This window comes from Embiotoca jacksoni, unplaced genomic scaffold (assembly GCF_022577435.1).
Source record: "Embiotoca jacksoni isolate LCO1_2020_lvr unplaced genomic scaffold, fEmbJac1.0.p SCAF_10, whole genome shotgun sequence".
NCBI lineage: Eukaryota > Metazoa > Chordata > Actinopteri > Embiotocidae > Embiotoca > Embiotoca jacksoni.
The window spans coordinates 12,579,709-12,598,735 of record NW_027185230.1 but is presented as its reverse complement, the minus strand read 5'-3'; the positions used below and the strand labels follow the sequence as shown (position 1 = coordinate 12,598,735).

At 45.9% G+C, this 19,027-nt stretch overlaps 3 protein-coding genes and 1 long non-coding RNA gene across 7 annotated transcripts; 1 reads left to right on the top strand and 3 right to left on the bottom strand.

Moving 5' to 3' along the window:
• On the bottom strand, positions 1-1,162 carry mocs2 (molybdenum cofactor synthesis 2). The gene is made up of 3 exons (XM_069167683.1): positions 1,087-1,162; positions 276-400; positions 1-127 (listed from the first exon to the last, which is right to left on the bottom strand). The coding sequence occupies exons 1-3, from the start codon at positions 1,096-1,098 to the stop codon at positions 1-3; spliced, it is 264 nt and encodes an 87-aa protein (XP_069023784.1). The 5' UTR covers positions 1,099-1,162.
• A 326-nt stretch (positions 1,163-1,488) lies between these two features.
• man2a1 (mannosidase, alpha, class 2A, member 1) lies at positions 1,489-12,652 on the bottom strand. 3 transcript variants are annotated; one of them, XM_069167608.1, is made up of 24 exons: positions 12,427-12,652; positions 11,685-11,827; positions 10,885-11,103; positions 10,286-10,430; positions 10,031-10,118; positions 9,682-9,765; positions 9,122-9,249; positions 8,866-9,039; positions 8,608-8,794; positions 8,153-8,330; positions 7,794-7,984; positions 7,480-7,677; positions 6,411-6,525; positions 6,030-6,097; positions 5,696-5,864; positions 5,379-5,615; positions 4,889-5,017; positions 4,484-4,598; positions 3,871-4,004; positions 3,602-3,743; positions 3,224-3,357; positions 2,882-3,076; positions 2,435-2,545; positions 1,489-2,352 (listed from the first exon to the last, which is right to left on the bottom strand). In XM_069167608.1, exons 2-24 carry the CDS (start codon positions 11,823-11,825, stop codon positions 2,182-2,184), a joined length of 3,453 nt encoding a protein of 1,150 aa, XP_069023709.1. In that variant the 5' UTR covers positions 11,826-11,827; positions 12,427-12,652; the 3' UTR covers positions 1,489-2,181. The 3 variants fall into 3 exon arrangements, with proteins under 3 accessions (XP_069023709.1, XP_069023718.1, XP_069023727.1); XM_069167617.1 differs by having other exon boundaries at positions 12,440-12,652; XM_069167626.1 differs by lacking the exon at positions 12,427-12,652 and adding an exon at positions 12,062-12,201.
• On the top strand, positions 11,801-13,878 carry LOC138209222 (uncharacterized). The gene is made up of 3 exons (XR_011179146.1): positions 11,801-11,924; positions 13,310-13,457; positions 13,777-13,878. It is a non-coding gene; the product is annotated as an uncharacterized lncRNA (long non-coding RNA).
• On the bottom strand, positions 13,010-18,378 carry wdr36 (WD repeat domain 36). 2 transcript variants are annotated; one of them, XM_069167640.1, is made up of 22 exons: positions 18,084-18,378; positions 17,764-17,791; positions 17,574-17,674; positions 17,370-17,487; positions 17,150-17,282; positions 17,014-17,068; positions 16,664-16,796; positions 16,365-16,540; positions 16,162-16,282; positions 15,982-16,047; positions 15,785-15,874; positions 15,547-15,689; positions 15,337-15,454; positions 15,093-15,258; positions 14,892-15,000; positions 14,724-14,803; positions 14,418-14,525; positions 14,080-14,311; positions 13,872-13,991; positions 13,614-13,695; positions 13,331-13,518; positions 13,010-13,213 (listed from the first exon to the last, which is right to left on the bottom strand). In XM_069167640.1, the coding sequence occupies exons 1-22, from the start codon at positions 18,228-18,230 to the stop codon at positions 13,064-13,066; spliced, it is 2,664 nt and encodes an 887-aa protein (XP_069023741.1). In that variant the 5' UTR covers positions 18,231-18,378; the 3' UTR covers positions 13,010-13,063. The 2 variants fall into 2 exon arrangements, with proteins under 2 accessions (XP_069023741.1, XP_069023751.1); XM_069167650.1 differs by lacking the exon at positions 18,084-18,378 and adding an exon at positions 17,879-17,987.
• Between the last annotated feature and the right edge of the window lie 649 nt (positions 18,379-19,027).

The window sequence follows — 19,027 nt, the reverse complement described above, 5'->3', positions numbered from 1 at the left end:
CTATCCTCCACTGAGCGGCGGCACCACGGCAACCTCGTCTCCGTCTCCCAGAGTCACCACCTCGTCGCCGATGGCAACGTACTGCTGACGCACAGCTAACACCACGTGATCCCGCAGCACCGACAGCCTGAACACGGAAAAGAAACATGACTCAGCTGATTGTGTCAACACGTGTTCAGACATTTTAAGGACATACTTGGTGTCATGTTGGCGTGTTGTGATGGTGTGTCATCTTAACGTGTTGTGTTTGCATGTTTTGTTGGCCTGTTCTGTACCTCGGGTGTCGCCGTAGCAACAGCCTCCAAAGGTCCCCGCTGCTAATTGGTGTTGGCACTGCAACAAGCTCCTCCTCCTTCACGCCAGTCAGCTCCACGCTTTTAGCGAAGTACAACACATAAACCTGAAGAAAACTTTTTCAAATTAATATACAACTAAAAATAATGTTTGCAGCTCAGATAAAAAAAACAAAACAAAGTTTAATCTGACTGAAAACTTTAATAAGTTTATTAATTTTATTAAACCACTGAAGTGTTTTATTGTGAAAATCTTCAGCGGGGCTCTTCAATGGTGAAACTGCTTCAGAGACAAATGAGTGTTTCAGGATGCTGATTAAACAGGCTCGGACTGTCAGAATAAAATGCAACTCTATAATGTGTAGTTTTATATTGAAAATTGATTTTTTATTTTTTTTTTTGGGCAGAATTTCGCACGTGGCTACCAAAGGGGCCAGAAAACAGCCAGTGTTGTTTCAGCAGGTCAGTGGGGTCTGGATATGTGCGTCGCCCCCCTCGTGTTTCCTCGAGCTGGTTCACGCTGATTTCGGCTCCTGCAAGACTCCGTTTGTAAAAAGTGAAATTTAAATATTTCCTCCCTGAACAACATATTTTTGCCAAACATGAAATAATAATTGTCAACACGAGTCCGACTTTAATTCGGCGCTGAAGCTGCATCATCAACACGCGCTGTTATAAACACTTTTGACGTTTGTTTCATTCCGCTGGACGGCGCTGCGGTGTTAAATGGGACAGAATGCGAACAGAGTCTGGTGCGAAGGTCTGTAAAAACAACATGAAGCTTCAGACTCACCTGCGCAGTCATGAATAAAATTTGCAGTTCAGCTTAGAAACTTCTTCTGACCGGAACTGAGGTTTGTTTACAGGAGACCAACACTTCCGGGTCCCTCTTCTTCTGCTGGAAGATTTTTGGCGACTCCCAAATAGGAAGTGGGGCGTTTCCGCCGCCGGCTGGAGGGTCATGGTAAAGACGTAATTTAGTAAGTTTTCAAAATATGAAGAAAAAAAACAATAAATAAAATGGAAGAGATTTGAAAACAGTTCAGCAGAATCAGAGGAAACATCCAGAACTCCTCTTCTTCGTGTGTCTCAGACTGTCTGCAGTGTTTTTATATTCAGTTCTCAGGGTTACACACCTCGTTTGTTTTTTAATTAATTTATGTTTCTGTCAGTAAACATGAAAAATAGCCAGAAAATTAAACAATAATTTATTTTGCATTAAAACATGAATTTGTTCAAAAACATTTGAACAGAGTCATGGACATAAAATTACATTTTTTTTTTAAAACACGTTATCTTTCAGTCGTTTACAGAAAATATATAAAATCTCTGAATTAAAAAAGTTTCCCAGAATTCACCACAGCAGAAACAACGTCCTCATGTGCATGCGGAGCATTCCTGATCAATAAAATCAATCAATCACGCTCACAAGCAAAACAGTAGTAACAGGATACCCTCTACAGACAGTCGCCACAGAAACGGACGAACATTCACAGAAAAGAGCGAGCGACTCAATTGGTCCCTTATTGTTGCCGTAACAAGGCGACATAAATTCACTATCAGTGTTTCTTCATTTTTAAATAAATAATTAATTTCACCTTCAGAAAAAATAATTACTTTTACTTTAAAAGCAACCTCTCCCTCCCGACCTTCCTCCTCATTTCTTCTTTTTCCAGATCGGTTCTCAGGTGTAACAGCTCAAAATCTTCACCTTCAAACGATTTCTAATCACCCATCACATCTGGTTGATCACCTTTAAGTTTAGTTGTTTTTTTTTTTCCTCCCCCTCCCATCACGTGCTTTTCTCTAACTGCTCTTTGATGGGTTACTCTCAGTGTTAACAGTCTTGGCTCATTGGCAGCAGCAGTTTTATTTAGACGTTCGCTTTTCAGTCGATCTGCGCGCGGAAAGCGCTGATTTCCATCGGCCGCAGCCTTGTGATGCGCGGCGGCTGCTGTTGCCGGGCAGACTCCGGCTCATCGTGGTCGCGCAGCAGCGTGAGACTGGAGCGACGCAGCGAGCGAAACTGAAGAGGAGTGAAGAGGTCGTCGAGGTTCACCTGAGGGAGACGAAGATTCAGAGCAGTTGCAGAAAAATGATTTTAAGTGTGTGTGTGTGTGTGTGTGTGTGCGTGTTCGCACCTCCTCGTGCTCGCTCCATGTACACAACAGCGGCGGCTCAGGGGCAGAGCTACAGTCAAAGCCCTTCCTGTGGAGGAGGAGGGCCACTTCCTGTGATGGACTTCCTGCTTCCTGTTTAAACAAACAAACATCTTAATAACGATGTCCAGACGTTTTTCTGACAGCTGAGAGAAAATCAGAACAAACCACACGATCAATAAAATCTTGAGATCAATATGAGCTGCTCTGCCCACAGACATGGAGGCAGCTTACTTTGATCAAACATCGTAGGTTACATTCTGATTGATTGATTGATTGATTGATTGATTGATTGATAATGAACTGCACTCAGCTTCAGCTTCAAACATCCAATCGGGCCGAACTCTAAGTTTCAGAGGATCATTGTTGATTGTTGATTATTGATCCATTACAGTGACATTGATCACTGAGCTGCAGGTGTGGTCTCACCTTTGCGTCCTCCAGCGTCCTCAGGTTCACCAGGTGAACATCACACGGCAGCGACGAGCGGAGCGGCAGGAAGGGGCGGAGCTTTGGCAGCTGCCTGTCACCAGGGGCGACCATAGTGATTGGCGGGTGAGAGAGGGAGAGCGAGGTCAGGTGGGCGAGCAGCGACAGGTGTTCAACTGAGGCTCCTCCCACTTCCTGTCAGAAAACAATAAAGACAACGAATATCGTCAACAACACGTTTACTGTCAGCTGTCGCGACAAGTCTTTAGAATATGAAGCTTAAAGGGAAACGGTCGAGATAAGGCACTGAGATGACAGCTCGCCCAAGCCCCGCCCCCTCACCTGAGCCCCGCCCTTGCGGTCCTCCAGCAGCAGGTGGTAGAGACTTGCTGTCAGCTTGTTGTCGGTGACGCCCTGACCGAGGCCGCGGTTATCATCCTGCTGCAACCGCCGGTCCAACACCACCTCCAGCTCACCTGCACACAGGTCAGAGGTCAACACACTGACAGTTATGAGAAGAAGCAGGAGTAACTTCAGAGGATGAAACAGCAGAAAGATTCTTTGGTCTCCGTTTGGTTTCATGAGGAGCTTTAAAAACCTATTCATGAAACATAAAATATCTTTAAACAGGAAACGCGTTGAATTCTTCAGAAACCCTGAAACGAAATAAAACATAGTAAAAGTCTTGCAGCAGATGAGTCCTGCTGGACGCCGCCTCACCTGGCCTGAGTGATGCCACCGCCTGACTCTGAGCCACCAGCAGCGACAGTCGACTTGTGGCGTCTTGCAGGAACGCCGCCGAGGTCATCGGGTAGAAGTTGGCCTGCAGGGGGAGCTTCGCCAGAGTGCGACGCTGCTGCATCTGCATCCAGAATCAATCAGCTACTAATCAACTGATGGTTTAATGGAGTGTTTTATCACTGTGACATCACAGTAATGTAAGGATCTGATTGGTCTGTGTAGCAGCATGTCAAAATAATTTCAAAAACCTGGAAACCGTTGAGGTCGGAGTAGAAACGGTCGCCGTTGGCGACATCGCTGACAAGGCGCATGACGAGCTCACGGTTGAACTCTGACCTGATGTCCACCGTGTTGGAAATCTCCAGGGATCTCCCAGCATGCCCTGGGACAGAGAAACACAGGAGACTTTTATTCTGAAATTATTCTGTTGGATGACTTGAATTTTAATTAAATTTATAAAGACATTTTTATGGAAATGTTAATAAATAAAGTGACTTAAAAAGGGAATTACAGACTAATATCAGAAATGATATATTCATATTGTTTTTCCTTATGGAAATATATAAATATACCTGCACATAGGTCATTAAATAAATTATTACATATAATTAAAACATAAATACATTACATGTTAAAATATTAACTAAACAATAAGGGTTCCAATGAAGTTACAGCTTCTGGAACAAACACACAAACAAACAGCTGTAGGTGTTTGATGACAGAATATTTAAAGAAAATATTACAAATATAATCTGTAACACAGAAGTAGCAGTAGTTGGTTCTCTCAGGCCCTGAGTTCTGTCTGCAGGCTGCACCTGCCACAGGCCGGACAGGCAAAACGCAGGGCTAAAAATACTATACCATCGAGGTGGAAGAGTCGGACCGTGTGTGTAAAGTGTTGGAAACAGGAAGTGATGTCGGAGAAGATGGGACCTCTCGAGACCCGAACCAGGGGGGGCTTTTCGGACGAGTAGAGCTGCAGGGGGACGGGGGGAAGACATTTACAGTGAGTGAATAAATGGAAATACATACAGGGACAGAGTCGAGAGTTGAGGCGGCTGAGCGCAAATCAACCTTCACTGTGTACACAGCTGTCACCCCCTCTCTTTATTTTGCGCTCTCTCTTAGCATACAACGCAACATGTACAATTACAAAGGATACAAAAAGGGAAGCAATATAAACAGACAGAAATAGGAGAGAGAGAGAGAGAGAGAGAGAGAGAGAGAGAGAGAGAGAATCCGGGTCCAGGCTGGTCATGGTCTCACCTGAGCCCCGTCCTCGCCCGGCAAGAACAGGTAGGCTCCACTCTTGTCCCGGTTCGCTCCGGTTCTGGTTCCGTACCACAGGAACTGGACCTGGACCTGATGGACCAAACCGGACTGCAGGCGAAGCTTCTGAATTTCAAAATAAAAGGTTTCAGTCATGTTTTAGAGAAACGTTATTCATTAGGACAAAATGAATCACGATCAATTAAGAAGATCGATCAATACTATATACCAATAATAGAATTAATAATTTGATCTAATGATGATAATTTATTTAACAATTTGTGTAAAATATGTGACTTTTTATGATTTATACTGTAACAGGAAACGAAGGTCAAACTGTTGTTCCATTTATCTTTTATTCTCCGTACAGACTTTTAATTTGAAAAGTCTTCCATTTATCTGTTATTTTCCTGACAGACTTTTAATTTGAAAAGTCTTCCATTTATCTTTTATTCTCGAGACATACTCTTAATTTGAAAAGTCTAACCTCCAGCAGGCCAGTTGTCGGGGAGCTCCAGATTTGAATGTGTTTGTTGCTAAGCACCAGGGGGGCGTCACCCTCAGATCCTTGAGTTTGGGACACGTGGAAGTGCTCTGACTGGATGGTCAGCGGTTTGTCGCTATGGTGGATGGTGTAGCGCGCCCGCGGGGTGGAACCAGCCGGTGCTTTGGTCACATGATACACGACGAGCGACAGAGGAGGAAGTTCAGCTACGAAGGAGAGCTGCAGCGAGAGAACGCAGAGGGTTCAAATAAATCGATGTGATGTCATAAAAAATAAACCAATCCGACCTCCTATTCTACCTGGAAAGACTTGGTGGACACTCGGCTCGGCTCCGCCCACACTGCAGATATCTGAGCAGCCATTGGTCGACCTGTTACTGCGTCAACAACTTGAGCGTCCTGGGAATCGACGACGACGTTGATGACGGAGGTGCGCAGCTGCTCCGTCGGGTTAAAGATGATCAATGACCTGAAGAAACAATCAATACCAGTGATTAGAATCGCAGCCATCAGCTCGCAGTGCTAACTGCTCTGTGACGCTGCAGTCAGCAACGGTAGCATCCAGCAAAAATAAAAAGTTCTTAGTTAGCTACTCCGGCCCCACCTCCTCCGTCTATAAGCCCCACTCTTTTACCTGGGCTCATCGCTGAGCGTGAGCGACGTCTTCTGAGGTAGGGCGTCCTGCGCCGAGATCACGTCGTCCTGAAAAAGTAAGTCACAACTTAAGAGTGCAGTACTACACATCACCCACGTTGTGCTCTTAAAATCAGCTCAACGCAAAGTTTATGTGCTTCACGGGTGTGTGAATTATACTGGATATAAAACGTCTGTCGCACAAAATCATATAACGTCATTCTTGAAAGAAACTACTGGTCTCCTCAAAAAAAAAAAAAAAAATAAGTTGTTGCAGCGCTGCTCGGATTAAACATTTCAAACGTCAAGACTCAAAATATAAAGTGGATTAAATCACAACCAAAAAGAGCCTGTAAGAATTGTGAATGGGGTCAGAGGTCACCATTTGCAGGAAGGATTTTGATTGGTTATGGTGGTATTGGCTCTTGTCCAATAGCAGCAGCCAGTGGGCGGAGCTCTGCAGCACCTGGCGCAGATTCAGGATGGAGTGAAACAACCTGTAAAACAAAAAATCCCTTCAGAATGTTCCTGCTTCCGTTTCCTTCACATTTAAAGGAGCGGTCTGTGGGATTCAGTGACATCTGGTGGTGAGGATGGAGACTGCAGCCAACCGAACTTTAATTCATTTAAACCTAAATACATTTTTGAAAGAGGCTCAGATTTTAAGTTTCAGTGTGAGGCTCCGATGCCTTTTACAGCGCTGTAAAAAAAAAAAAAAAAAAAAAAAAGACTATTATGAGCACTTCTATAATAAAAACCTATTTTAAAATGCAGGATAACGACTATCAAACATACCACGACTGACATTCTACACGGGAAAAACAAGCCAACAACACGCTCATTAAAATGGTGAAATCGGAAATTCATGTTAGAGGCTAAAGCTAAATGAGTGGGTATGATGGGAGGCTAATGCTAAATGCTAACTGCTCCCACTAAACGAGGTGGTACCTGTTACCGTTGCCGGTGGCGACGCCGTCCTTCAACAGAGAGCATGGAGGAAAAAAAATTTTTTTTTTTGAGGGAACAAATAATCAGTTAGGAACTCAAAAGACACCAAACTGAATAAATATAAAAATTAGGAAAGAAAATCAAGCAATCATTAAAAACAGCAACAACATTAAACGCATATTTTTTTTTACCTGTCAGCGACTGCTTCAAACGTTTTAGCCCTTTTTGTGCTAGAACAGCCGACCACTTATTTGATCATGTTTTAGCACAAGTCTCCAAAATAATAAGTTTTGTCAAGATTCTTCCTCTATTAGCTTTTTTTCCCCCGTACACATTGGTAATACCAAGTTTTGGCTTTATCGTCCAAACTAGAATAATCCCGCTACGCTTACACGCTCATGTTAACAGCATATAAGACTTTCCTTTAGCTTCTAATTTACACTTCTGAGCACACCGACGTGATAACGGGCTAACAAGCCGGTGTGCCGACAGGAAGTAGTCACCTGGTGCCGTAGTCGACCACCACGGGGTCACGGGCGGTGCCGGTGACAGCGTCGTGGTGCTGGAACAACGCGAGGCTCCGCCTCCCCGCCGTCAGACGCCGGAAGTGTTCGCGCGCCGGAAAATCGTCAACCGGGCGACCGTCGTCGCGGAAACGACGCATCTCTGCCAGCGTCAGGCTGAAGAGGATTTCTGACGCTCTGACGGAGGGAGAGGGTTGAAGAAAACGCTTGATTACGTTCAGAAAATAAGCTGAAGTTTGATCATAAAGTCAGAAATAACAGCAACCGTGGAACAGAAATACGGGAGGTGGTACCGGAGCGTGGACTCCAGCGTTCGGTCGAGGCGTTTGTAAAACGGTCGGGACGTGAAGTATCCGCTCCAGTAGTGATCGTCTCGGTCGGCGTACGTAAAGAAGTCTCCGCGGAGCGTCGGCAGAGTCGTTCCCGCTGCGCTCAGACGCTGGTGAAGAGCCTTGAAGTAGTCGGACAGAGTCCCGAAACGAGCCTGAAAAACAGACGGACGAACGTTCATTAAAACAGCTGGAATCACGGTTTCAAACTTAAATGTTACGGCTGCATCCGTGCGCTGACGTGGGACCGGTTCTTCCTCGCAGCGACTGTCTGTGTTCTGCCTTCAGGCTCCGCCCCCTTCTCGAGCGTCCCGAGCGCTCACCTTGACGTGGAGCTCTGGATGCTGGTCGAAGTAGTCGAACAGCTTCTGGTAGTTGGAGAACTGAGCGTCCCACTCGCTCGACTCCACGAAGCGAAAGTCGTCACCGAGGGGAACGAGGAGAACCGGAGAACGAAAGAGACGGGACTTCTGGCGGTACTGGTCCAAGAGGAGGAGAGCTCTGAGGAACCACATGGATTAAGATCGAGTGACCTCGTTTACATCCCGTTAATTAGTCCAGTGACCTGCAGCGTTAATGAGTCGTTCACTTCAGCCGTGATGCTGTCAGTGACGACCCACGAGTCAAAGAAAGGTCAAAGGTCAAGGTGACAGAACTCCATTCGAAAATCTGCAGTTTTAACAACAAACATCTGTCAGACTGTTTTTATCACCTGAATCAGTAATAGTTATAACAATTAATTGTATTATTGTTCCGTTTGGCCCCGCCCCCTACCCACCTCTCCTGGATGTTCTGCTCTGTGATTGGCTGCGGTGGGACCCTCCATGGACAGAAGACCCGCCCCCCCGGCAGGCGGTGGAAGTCGAACTGACAGCAGACTGCCGGGTTCGGACCGCACGTGTGCGGCACATCGTAGCTGTAGAACGGCATCATGTGACACATGATGTCACTGCGGGGGGAGGAGTCTAAGACACCAGAAGTGGGCGGAGTTAGAGAGACAGCAGCTCGTCAAGCAAACTTGATATAACTTTCTTACCCCAGTTCTGTCGCCACAGAAACTCGAGCGTCTGTTGCTGGGCGAAGTGTTTCTTGACGGCGTAGTGAACTCTCTGGATGACCATGTTGCGAAGCCCCGCCCCCTTCAGCAGGTACGACATCGATGGAGAGTGGCCAAACGGATCCACAGCCCACCCGCTGCTCGGCTTCACGCCTGTACAAATGAAAGCTCAGCATGAGACAGAGGAACACGCGTGTGCAGAGGACGAGGCATGACACACGTGAAATGTTCAGACCGAGGTTGGTCTGCAGCCACTGGTGACCCTCCATCAGCTGATCCAGCAGGGCGAAGTAATGAGAGTTCGCTTCGTCCGCCATCACCCAGCCGCCCGTCACCAGCTCCAGCTGCCCCGTCCCCACCAGGCTGACCAATCACAGAGCAGCAACAGAAACAGGAAGCAGAGAATAAATATGGCTGAGATTACAAAATAAAATAAACTGAAATCAAAAAAGAAAACAAAATTAAATCAGGTAGAAACATTTAAAAGTTTTGACTGAAAAATACTTTTAAAACATAAAATAAAATTTAATCAGAATTTATTCCTTGTCATTTTTGTATTACTTACATTTTGATCTCCTTTTCTTAGCAAATAATGAACAGAAAAAAACACAAACATTTGTGAAACTTGTTTTTTCATTTTGTTTGAGTCAAGTTGATTTTTCTTCGTATGAACAGAAGAAACTGAAGAAAATAAGGAATTAATATTTTTAAAACAACTTTTTACTTGTTTTCAGAAATGACTGAAAAACTGAAGAGGAGATGAAGGTGATGAAGAGGAGATGAAGGTGAAGTTACCGTTTGACCATCTCTCTCTTCTGCTTGTCGATGTCATTCCACCATTTGGAAAAATAACTTATTTCTGCCCAAATCATCTTCATCCTGAGGAACAGAACACGACGTCATCAATTGCTCCGATCAATAACAGCGGGTGAAAGAAATGATGAAGAAACTGCGAAATCAAATCAACAAGCTTTATTTAAAAGATCAATTTCAGTTTTAGTGACCGATAAGCTTCACCTTCAGTTTATTTGATATAATTAAACATTTCTCCACTGTTTGTTTGAGTGTTTTATGTTTTTATATGTTCAGTTTATTGTTTGAATTATTTTGAATAATTTTCAGAAACAGTTTTGTGTGACGGTACCTGCTGTCTTCCATCAGTTTGATCAGCATGTTGTCCAGGATGTGTCTCGTCTGGTCCTGATAGTAACCGTCGAACGTCTTCAACCAGCCTGAAACGACAACTGTCGTTAACCCGCCGTCACGGAAACAGACCAACGTTAACCCGTCGTCATGGAAATAGACCGTCGTTAACCCGTCGTCACGGTAACAAACCGGCCTTAGTCCGTCATCACGGAAACAGACGTTAATCCGTCGTCATGGAAACAGACTGACTCACCGGGGTCATTGTGCGAATGAGGAACCACGATGACCTCCAGCGGCTGGGTGTCCCACTCGTTGCCACGGTAACCGATCTCAAAGCCCTGTTTCCAGGTGCCGCCATTGGGGTTATCGAAGGGCAGGAGGTCGTAAACATCCAGCAGCTGAAACACAAACAAACAACAGGAAGACGCAATGATTCAAACTAATTAATGTAAACACTGAACGTTTCAATAGATTGATTGTTGATATCAATATAGATTTACGTTTCATCTTTCCTGATCTCATCAGTTTTAATATTTCCTCATTAAAAAAACCAAATATTTTTAAACAAGTTTTAAATGTTGCTAGTGGACATTTTGTCTTCAGATAAAACTTCCCGTGTTTTGGCGTTATTTTAACAACGACATCGTGACATTTTCACATCGCGGTTAACATATGGAACATGGCAACGCTGTGACATCATCACATCGACACGAACCTTTATCGTGTTAAAAATCATACTGACGTTGTCGTGAACAATGTGCCATATGGTAAACCTATAAGTGCGAGCTCACTTCCGTTAGCATGCTGACACTAATTGCAGCATGGTTAATAATGTTAGCATGCTAAGCTAACCTGCACTCTGTCAGCCCCTTTCTTCGTGTCTTCGGCCAATCGGCAGCCGGGAAGCAGGTCGACTGCGCCGGGGACGGATTCTGAACTGCCATTGGCCCCTTTCTTTTCCCACGATGCTTTGTGATGGCGCAGAGAGTCTCGTAGTGTAGCAATCAGACGGTTGTTGTCGCTGAGGAGACGCTCCAGCCTGTCAATCTTCTGCTGGAGGCGGGACAAATCCTGAAAGCAAAGATGTGATTGGTTAATTTCTGACTGATAAACTTCTTATATTTACGATTAATTTCCCTCCTTTTTTTTTTTTCCTTTTCTTATTTCTGTTATATCACGGGGTTTTTTTTTTATTGTTTTTTTTTTATCTCAGGTGTGAACTGTGAACAGAAAATGTATTATACTTTTCAATATCTCGGCACATTATCAATCAGCCAATAATAAAATTATGAATTTCAAAAACAGAAACAAATTATATATGTAGCCAAAGTTGAAAGACTTATAATATCATCTGACCATAAAGTGCACAGGAAGATCTGACTCTAATTACGTGTGTATATTTCATTACGTTAATGTATCCTCATGCAACGTTTGAATATTTTAGTCTTATCCTTTCACCTGCTAACCCACTAATTTATTTTCGTAGCGCACCCCTCTTGAGTCTATTGCTTTTCTATTATTCTATTATTATCTTATTGCTTCCTGTATGCTGCTGTCGCGAAAAAAAATGTTCCCCTCGGGGATTAATAAAGTAACTACCTAACCTAACCTATTGTTCACTTTCAGGTAAACCTTGTTCGTTTGTGACGCACCTCCTCCACTTGTCCAGCAGGGGTCTCCCTGTGGCGCCGAGGCTCCTCCCCCGGCATCAGCTCCAGCATGCGGTACAGTGACGTCAGAGCCACACAGAAGACTCCGCCCACGAGCACCGCCAACACCCGACTCCTCTTCATGGCTGCAAACAAATATTTTTTTTCGATGCTTTTGGGAAAAACTCAAGTTTCAACGCTGACCGGCTCTGATCCAACAAAGCCAGCTGCATTATGGGAAATGTAGGAGTCAGATCTTTTCAAGTAAACATTTATGATTGGATGTTTCTAATAGAGCTGCGATTGATTACTTTCATTTATAAATGATCAGAAAATGAATTAGGAACTATTTTGATGATGAAAATTAAAAACACCCCCACCCCTCGATACTTTCAGGATAAAACTGCTTCTCTCGGGAGGATTGAACTCGTGCTCCTGCAGAGGTTTTGGGTTCCTCTCTGTGACACCCCGAGATGCTGTTGTCACTTTACTGAGTTGAAGAAGCTGACGTGACTCGTGTCGCCTTTCCTGTCAAGTCTGAAGCGGTTGAACGAACTGTCGGTGCGTTAATCTGCACGTTTCGTTAGTTGACCAATCAGCTGCAGTTTAAAATTTAAAAAAAATTACGAATAGAAAATATTTTGGAAAAGGTTTTCTCGCCCGGTGACCTAATGAACGCAGCTGCAGCTTTAACCGCCGCCGACACAAAATTCATCAACTTTATATTTCTAACTTAAACTCGGACCTTTTCTTCTTACTTCCGGATTGGACAAACGGCGGCTGGTCTCGCGCTGCGGTTCACCTGCGCGGTGACTTCAATCCATGAAAAAAAAAAATAAAAAAAAAACAACTAATAAAAAATAAAAATGAATGTGAAGGTTTAAGATAAATAAAGTTGTGAGTTTTGGTCCCCGCGGTGTGCGCTCGAGCTGCTGCTACGCATGCTCACTGCTGTTTGTTTTGCTTCCGGTTTGGTTCAGCTGACTCAGCACTGTGGTGAGGTCGCTTCTCCGGAGTCACGAGGTTTTTCCGGTTAGGAGTATTTTTTTTTTCATGTGACAAATATGAAACAAATAAATGACGTATAATAAACGTCAATAAATTAATAAACAAGCAAACGAACAGCGTTAGGCTGACAGAGGCCCCTACTGAGGCCAGGGCCCCAACAGAAACTGGAAGTGAGGGGCCCCTGACCCCAATGATGTTGATCTGACTTCAGGAAGTACATCTTCAGATGTTTCTAATTGATTAATCAACCAATTAATTAAAAGCTGCTGATCAGAGGAAATCATTTCAATTTGTAACAAAAAAAAAGTCACAGACAGATCAACAGGCAACAATTTTAATACAAAACTCTCTGTGTGTGTGTGTGTGTGTGTCCATCACAGCAGTGCACTCTTGGTGTACGATAGCAGACACAACGATTGGTCGAATGATGCTCGTAGCTCTGCCCACCCCGCCTCCAGCCGGGATGAGAGGCGGAGCAATGCTGCCATGGCAACTGTGTCCTGTGACAGCGAGCGGATGTGGAGCTGAAAGACAAAGGAACAGATTGTCAACAGGAAACTGGAGAGAGACTTTCAAAGTTAAAGGGTGATTTTTTTTTTCTTCTTCTTCTTTTTTTTTAGGCTCCGTGCTGATTTGCTGACCTTCAGGAAAAGCGCCAAGTAACCATGAGCCAGATCAAAGTCCCGCCCACTGGCCAACATGCTGTCAATCATGTGAATAAACGCAAGCAGGAGGCTGCTGTCTCCGCCCCCCTCTGATGACAGACAGGTGAGCTCGACAGAGAGCGCTGCCGGCCCGCAATCCTTCAGGAGGCGCAGCGGCCGATCAACTGCAGAATATCGATTTAAAAAATATTTCCATTCATGAAAAGAAACAACCAAAAACACAACATGAATGAGCTTTTATTTTGTTAAACGGACTCACATGATCTGGACTGCAGAGCTGCCTCCAGTGCGGAGCTGAACTCTGACCTCTGACACATCGATCCCCAGGACAGCAACTTTGACTGAAACGCAAACATATGAATGTTAAAAGTCACATGACCCGACAAAAAACACATCTAAACTTTTATTCTGAATCTACACAGGATATCATGCGTTGGACGGGCTTTGAACTCCGATTGGCGACTGCTTGTCTGTCAAACGAAGCCACCTCACACGATCCAATAATCCAGCTGCTCACCTGGGTTTCCTGTTCAGTTGCTGCGGGCAACGTAAATTGAGGCGTGAGACCTGCAACTGTTGGCAGGAAGAAGGGAGCTGCAGTTGGAGCAGCAGGGGGCGCTGCAGGTTTATTCCTCTTCTGCAAAGCAACAACAAAGTGTTATATTTAACTTGTCTGTAAGCAAAGCCCCGCCCCCTGATGACCCGCCCCCCCCCCCGACACCCACTTTGATGTTATCCAGGTGCAGCAGACTTTTCCATCGAGACTCCGGCTGCAGGGACAGAGTCACAAGCTCCGCCCCCAACTGTTCAGCTGACTGGTATGCATCATCGGCCTCCTCCACTGTCACTTCCTGATCTGCGTCATCTGCCGTGAAACCCGGCAGCATCTCCACCGCTGGTTGGTAGTCAGCCGGGAGGGGGCGGAGCCCCACGGGCCCACACAGGCTCTTATTGGTCCTGAGGGAGGAGAGTTGCACTGTGAGCAGCTGGTGAAGGATCAGAGATCAATGCAGGGCAATCTGATTGGCTGCTGTAAGTAAACACTGCAACGATTGGTTCAGACCAGAGGTAAACGCCCAGACTGTCAACGTGAGCCGTCGCCAGGAAGTCTCCGGTCGGTGACAAGGACACACCCACTGGCGCCGTGGCGACCAGGAAACAGTCGATGAGACTGGGGAGAGAAGAAGTTTTGATTGGTGACGCTGCTGCGACATCATCCTTTACATCGTTGATGCTTTCTGATTGGACGCTGCTGCTGAGTGACAGATTCACTGAACAAACATCTTGTCACGCTCACAGTGATGATGTCATCTTGTAAACAGCAGAGGTCAAGGGTCATGAGCCATTAAAAGAACTGTTTCACTCTCACCATCCAGAGGGGAGGTCCCAGGTACGAACGGTGCAGTCCATCGCCACGGTAACCAGCCAGCGACCATCAGGGCTAAACGTCTGAGGAGGGGAAAAAAAAAAAATTGTCAGCAGTTGGACCGATGTCAGCATCATTAGCCGGTTGTTAACTGATTTAGCTTGAACCCACCATGCTGTTGATGTTGCCATGGTGACCTGCAAATCTCCTGACGACTCGCCTCGTTTCTATATCAACAACGACCAGGGTGAAGTCATCCAGCGCTAACGCTAGCATCCCGCTAACATAAAAGAAAGGGAAAAATACAATTATGTACCGATGCTAACAGTTAGCTACCTAGCTCAGTGTAGCATCATGCTAACAGTTAGCTACCTGTCTCTGTGTAGCATCATGCTAGCTGGCGCAGCATTTAGCTTCAGCTCTTCTTCCTGTTTCCTCGTCTTGAAGCGCCAGAATTTCAGCAGCCAATCAGAGCCGGATGTGAAGGTCAGCTGGTTCAGGGTATCTGTGGCGACGCCTCTTATTGTGCCTTTGTGAGCTGGAGCGGAGGGGGCGGGGTTACTGACAGAAAGATGCGTAATGAACCAATTCACAGTCAATAAAACGATGGACACACCTTTCTCATCGCCACCGTAGCAACCGCGGTGCAGGCCGGACTGCAAGTTGTAAACGTCAACACGGCCGCACGATGACCCGATCACAGCAAAGTTACCGCAGGAAGTGATTTCAACGGCCTGGGAACAGAGACAAGAAGTCTGTCAGTCATGTGACTGTGGGCGAGCAGGGGGCGGAGCTTTGAGAAACACAGGTGTAAAGATGCTATTACCGTGGCGATGGCATCCCTTCGGCTACCTGGAGGCTGCAGATGATGGGCTCCCATAGTGCACCTTTGGTAGTTCCACGTGGTGGTTGCCAAGCGACCACCATGACACGCAACAATGCCGTCCCAGTCTGACTGTCGAGTGACAGCTGTCAATCAACAGAGAGAAAACATGGCCGTCAGCTGCTGCCTAAATTGGGACGTTTTCTCCATGATGTTCTGTCTGGCTGAAGTTGGGACCCACCGGAGGAGAACGCTGTGATGGCAGGAAGTCGCAGCTCCTCATAGGACAACCCCTTCTTCTTCTTCTGCTCCTTCTTCTTGTTGATGGAGCCTAAAAATAAATAAACACAACCGGAATCCATTTAAACAATCCAGATATTAAACGGCAGCAAGTCGGCAGTTCGTCTCTCCAGACTCTGGATGGAGGGCTGCACTGACCGTGACCCAAGTTCTTGTTGAAACGCTCGTGGACGGTGGAAAAAGACTGCAGTGTCCCGTCCTGACCTGCAGGGGTAAAAAAAAAAAAAACAATCAAGTAAATATTTTGGGTAATTTCAAAAACACAAAAGAATAAACCAGAAGAGAAAAACGGACCAGGTCACATGATGAGGACGCTACCTGCACTGAGGATGTTTTTCCCGTCGTTGCCATGGTGATGGATGGTGGTCGGAGGGGCACTGTGGCCCTGACGACTCCTTAGCAGTCTGGCTCCGCCCCCTTCCTGGTCAAATATCCACACCTGAGAAAAAAAGAATACATTTGTTGACTCAAATCTCACTGTCACCCCGATGACTGTTTGTTTGTGTTTTCGGTTTGTTTACCTTGATGGCGTTATCAGCTCCATTGGTGACCAACAGTGGCTCTCCGTGCAGGAATGTCGCCGCGGCGACGGCTGTTCTGTGGGCGTGTCTCTGCTGAGTGACCAGCTGGCGACGCTCCAAATCCCAGAATGCAATGTGGCCCTGAGGACTGCCGGACGCCACAATGGGCGGGCCGTCTGAGGGAGAGAGGTGAGGCTGTAACGTGTGTGTGCTGCAGCGGTGTCAAGGTTTCACTCATCGCTGAGTTGTGTCAATCATCATTTGAAGGGAGGGGGGGGGCGACAGACGAGCACCTGTACCTGTTCTGAAAGCGAGTGAGCTGATTGGTCCCCAGTCCTGAGTGAAGCTCATCAGTGTCTCATCCAATCGGATGTTGTGAATTATGATGCGCCCCGTCGCCGTGCCGACCCCGACCACATCCACCGCAGGACTCTGCAGGAAGTTTTTATTAAAATACGGTTTCAAAATAAAAGCATCAGTTTGAGCACTTTCTAAAAATGAACTGATCAAAGGCTGATTAATGACTGACTAATTCATTCACTGATTGACGATTGATTTACTGATTGATGACTGATTAATTGATCGACTGATGAACTGATCGCTACCTGATCGACTGATCGGTAGCTGATTAGTTTGAATAATAACTGACCTGCTGCAGAACGGTGACTCCTGCCGACCAGCCGGCGAACGTGAACAGCAGCTTGCTGAGAATCAAACACGCGATCATTCACTCATCACGTGACGTCGTCACAAACGTGCAGCAGCAGGGGGCGCTGTGAACTCACCTGGTCTTGATGTTCCAGAGCTGCAGGGCACCCTGGGAGCTGCCCAGCAGCACCTTGTTCAGGTAGGTGCTCGGGTGCATCATGGCCGACGGGTCGAAGGTCGCCGGATCGAACTGCAGCCTCAGGTAGACATCTGATAGAGACAGAGGACAAGACATCATGAGTAACGACAGGTCCGCTACAGGTGACTGACCCTGAAGCCCCGCCCTCTCCTGCTCACCCCCTCCCTGGACGTCCCACACAATGACATCACCGCCGCCGTCAGCGGAAATCAGCTGATCGCCCAGAGGAAGCAGCAGACGCACTTCTTGTTTATGACCATGGTAACGCATCACCACCTGGGAGAGCAAAAGCAATCAAACACTTTTATCGGAGACGACAACAACAACAACAACAAAGAAACAACAACAACAAGGTTTCGTACCTCTTTATTCCGGGCGAAGGCGCTGATGAGTCGCCCGGCAGCAGCGAACACCAGCATCCTGTCGGCCGCCAGGCAGGTGATGTCATCCGACAGGCTGTTACCTAGGAAACCGCATCACATGACGTCACGGCACAGCACAGCAGCCAAATCAGAGAGAATTGGGTTTGAATAAAGATGGAGAGTTACTCACTCACGGCGACGATCCCCAACCTGTTCACCTGCAGGGAGCAACAAGCTCATCAATAACCAGGACAGACACGTGACACCACTGCGTACACAAACTTTATTTACAAAGAAGAGCAAACCTTCGATCCGCCAGAGCAGTCGAACAAATCGATTAATCAACTGAAAACAGCAATTTTACAGTTTATCGATTAAATGATCGATCAAACCGTTTGATTTATTCCGGATGAAGCGTGTGCGGGGTGCAAGTTGTGTTTCTGCTTTAAAGTTCCGGCTGAAACTAAAAAAAAATTAAAAAAAAAAACTAAATATAAAATCGTGTCTTACGTTGAACGTGTGGAAGCTGCGACCGACCGCCGTCACCACGTAGGACTCCCGGTGCTTCAGGTGGTACCGCAGCGCGTGCGGCACGTGATTCGAATAATGTCCCAGAATCCGGAACCCGGAGAACAGCGAGCTGCCGCCACCCGACATGCCCGTTAACCGTGGAGCAGTTTACCTGATAAAACCCGAAAACGAAAAACAAACTATCAAGAGCACCAAGCCTGGTGAGAGAAAACACATGTACGAGCGCCGAGGAACACAGTCCGAGCGGAAACAAAAGGGGAACATCACGTTAGGTTCCGGCCTGAAGAGAAACTCCTTCTTCCGGTTTCCACTGATTATTTTTTTTTTTTTTTTTTTATTTCACTTTATTAATCCCCGAGGGGAAATTTCTTCGCTACAGCAGGGGGGCTCTCAGGGGGGAGCTGCTGCAACAGGCTGCCACTAGCGCGGCGCCAGGTAACCTGACCTGAGGTGCATGTTTTTGGATTTTTTTTTTTTTTTGTTTGTTTTGTTTTTGTTTTTGTTTTTGGATTAGCTGTATAAGTAAAACCTCCTGATGAAAAAAATCTAACTAAAAGTGATGTCAACATTTGCAAAACTAGTACAATAATTTAAAATGAAGTAATCTTACAATAAATAAAAATAATCATCCATTTAAAACATTTTTGATTAAGGTTGTTCTATCGCAGCGCCATAGAAAATAAATCTGTAGAAAAATGAGAAACTCGATGCAGAAATATGAATACAAATAAAATATAAGAAAGCATTTTCATTATTTCTTTATATATTTTCTATTTATTATCTTCGCTTTTACATGAAAAGCCGAGCTGTCAACGAAGTGACTTGGGGCGGGCTCTCCTGCCCGGGCTGAACAAATCGACTGACTTATATTCCACGTGTGGTCAGATCCTGAATGTGTGAAACAAATCTTGCGTGTCCATTAT

Coding starts and splice junctions, on each gene's coding strand:
- man2a1 (XM_069167608.1), bottom strand. CDS start 11,825: ATGAAGAGGAGTCGGGTGTTGGCGGTGCTCGTGGGCGGAGTCTTCTGT. Junction 9,250..9,681: donor AAGAGAGAGATGGTCAAACG/GTAACTTCACCT, acceptor GTGATTGGTCAG/CCTGGTGGGGACGGGGCAGC. Junction 8,331..8,607: donor GAGCAGAACATCCAGGAGAG/GTGGGTAGGGGG, acceptor GTGGTTCCTCAG/AGCTCTCCTCCTCTTGGACC.
- wdr36 (XM_069167640.1), bottom strand. CDS start 18,230: ATGTCGGGTGGCGGCAGCTCGCTGTTCTCCGGGTTCCGGATTCTGGGA. Junction 16,797..17,013: donor GAGTCACCGTTCTGCAGCAG/GTCAGTTATTAT, acceptor AACTTCCTGCAG/AGTCCTGCGGTGGATGTGGT. Junction 14,526..14,723: donor TGGGACCTCCCCTCTGGATG/GTGAGAGTGAAA, acceptor TTCTCTCCCCAG/TCTCATCGACTGTTTCCTGG.
- mocs2 (XM_069167683.1), bottom strand. Junction 128..275: donor TTGCTACGGCGACACCCGAG/GTACAGAACAGG, acceptor TTCCGTGTTCAG/GCTGTCGGTGCTGCGGGATC.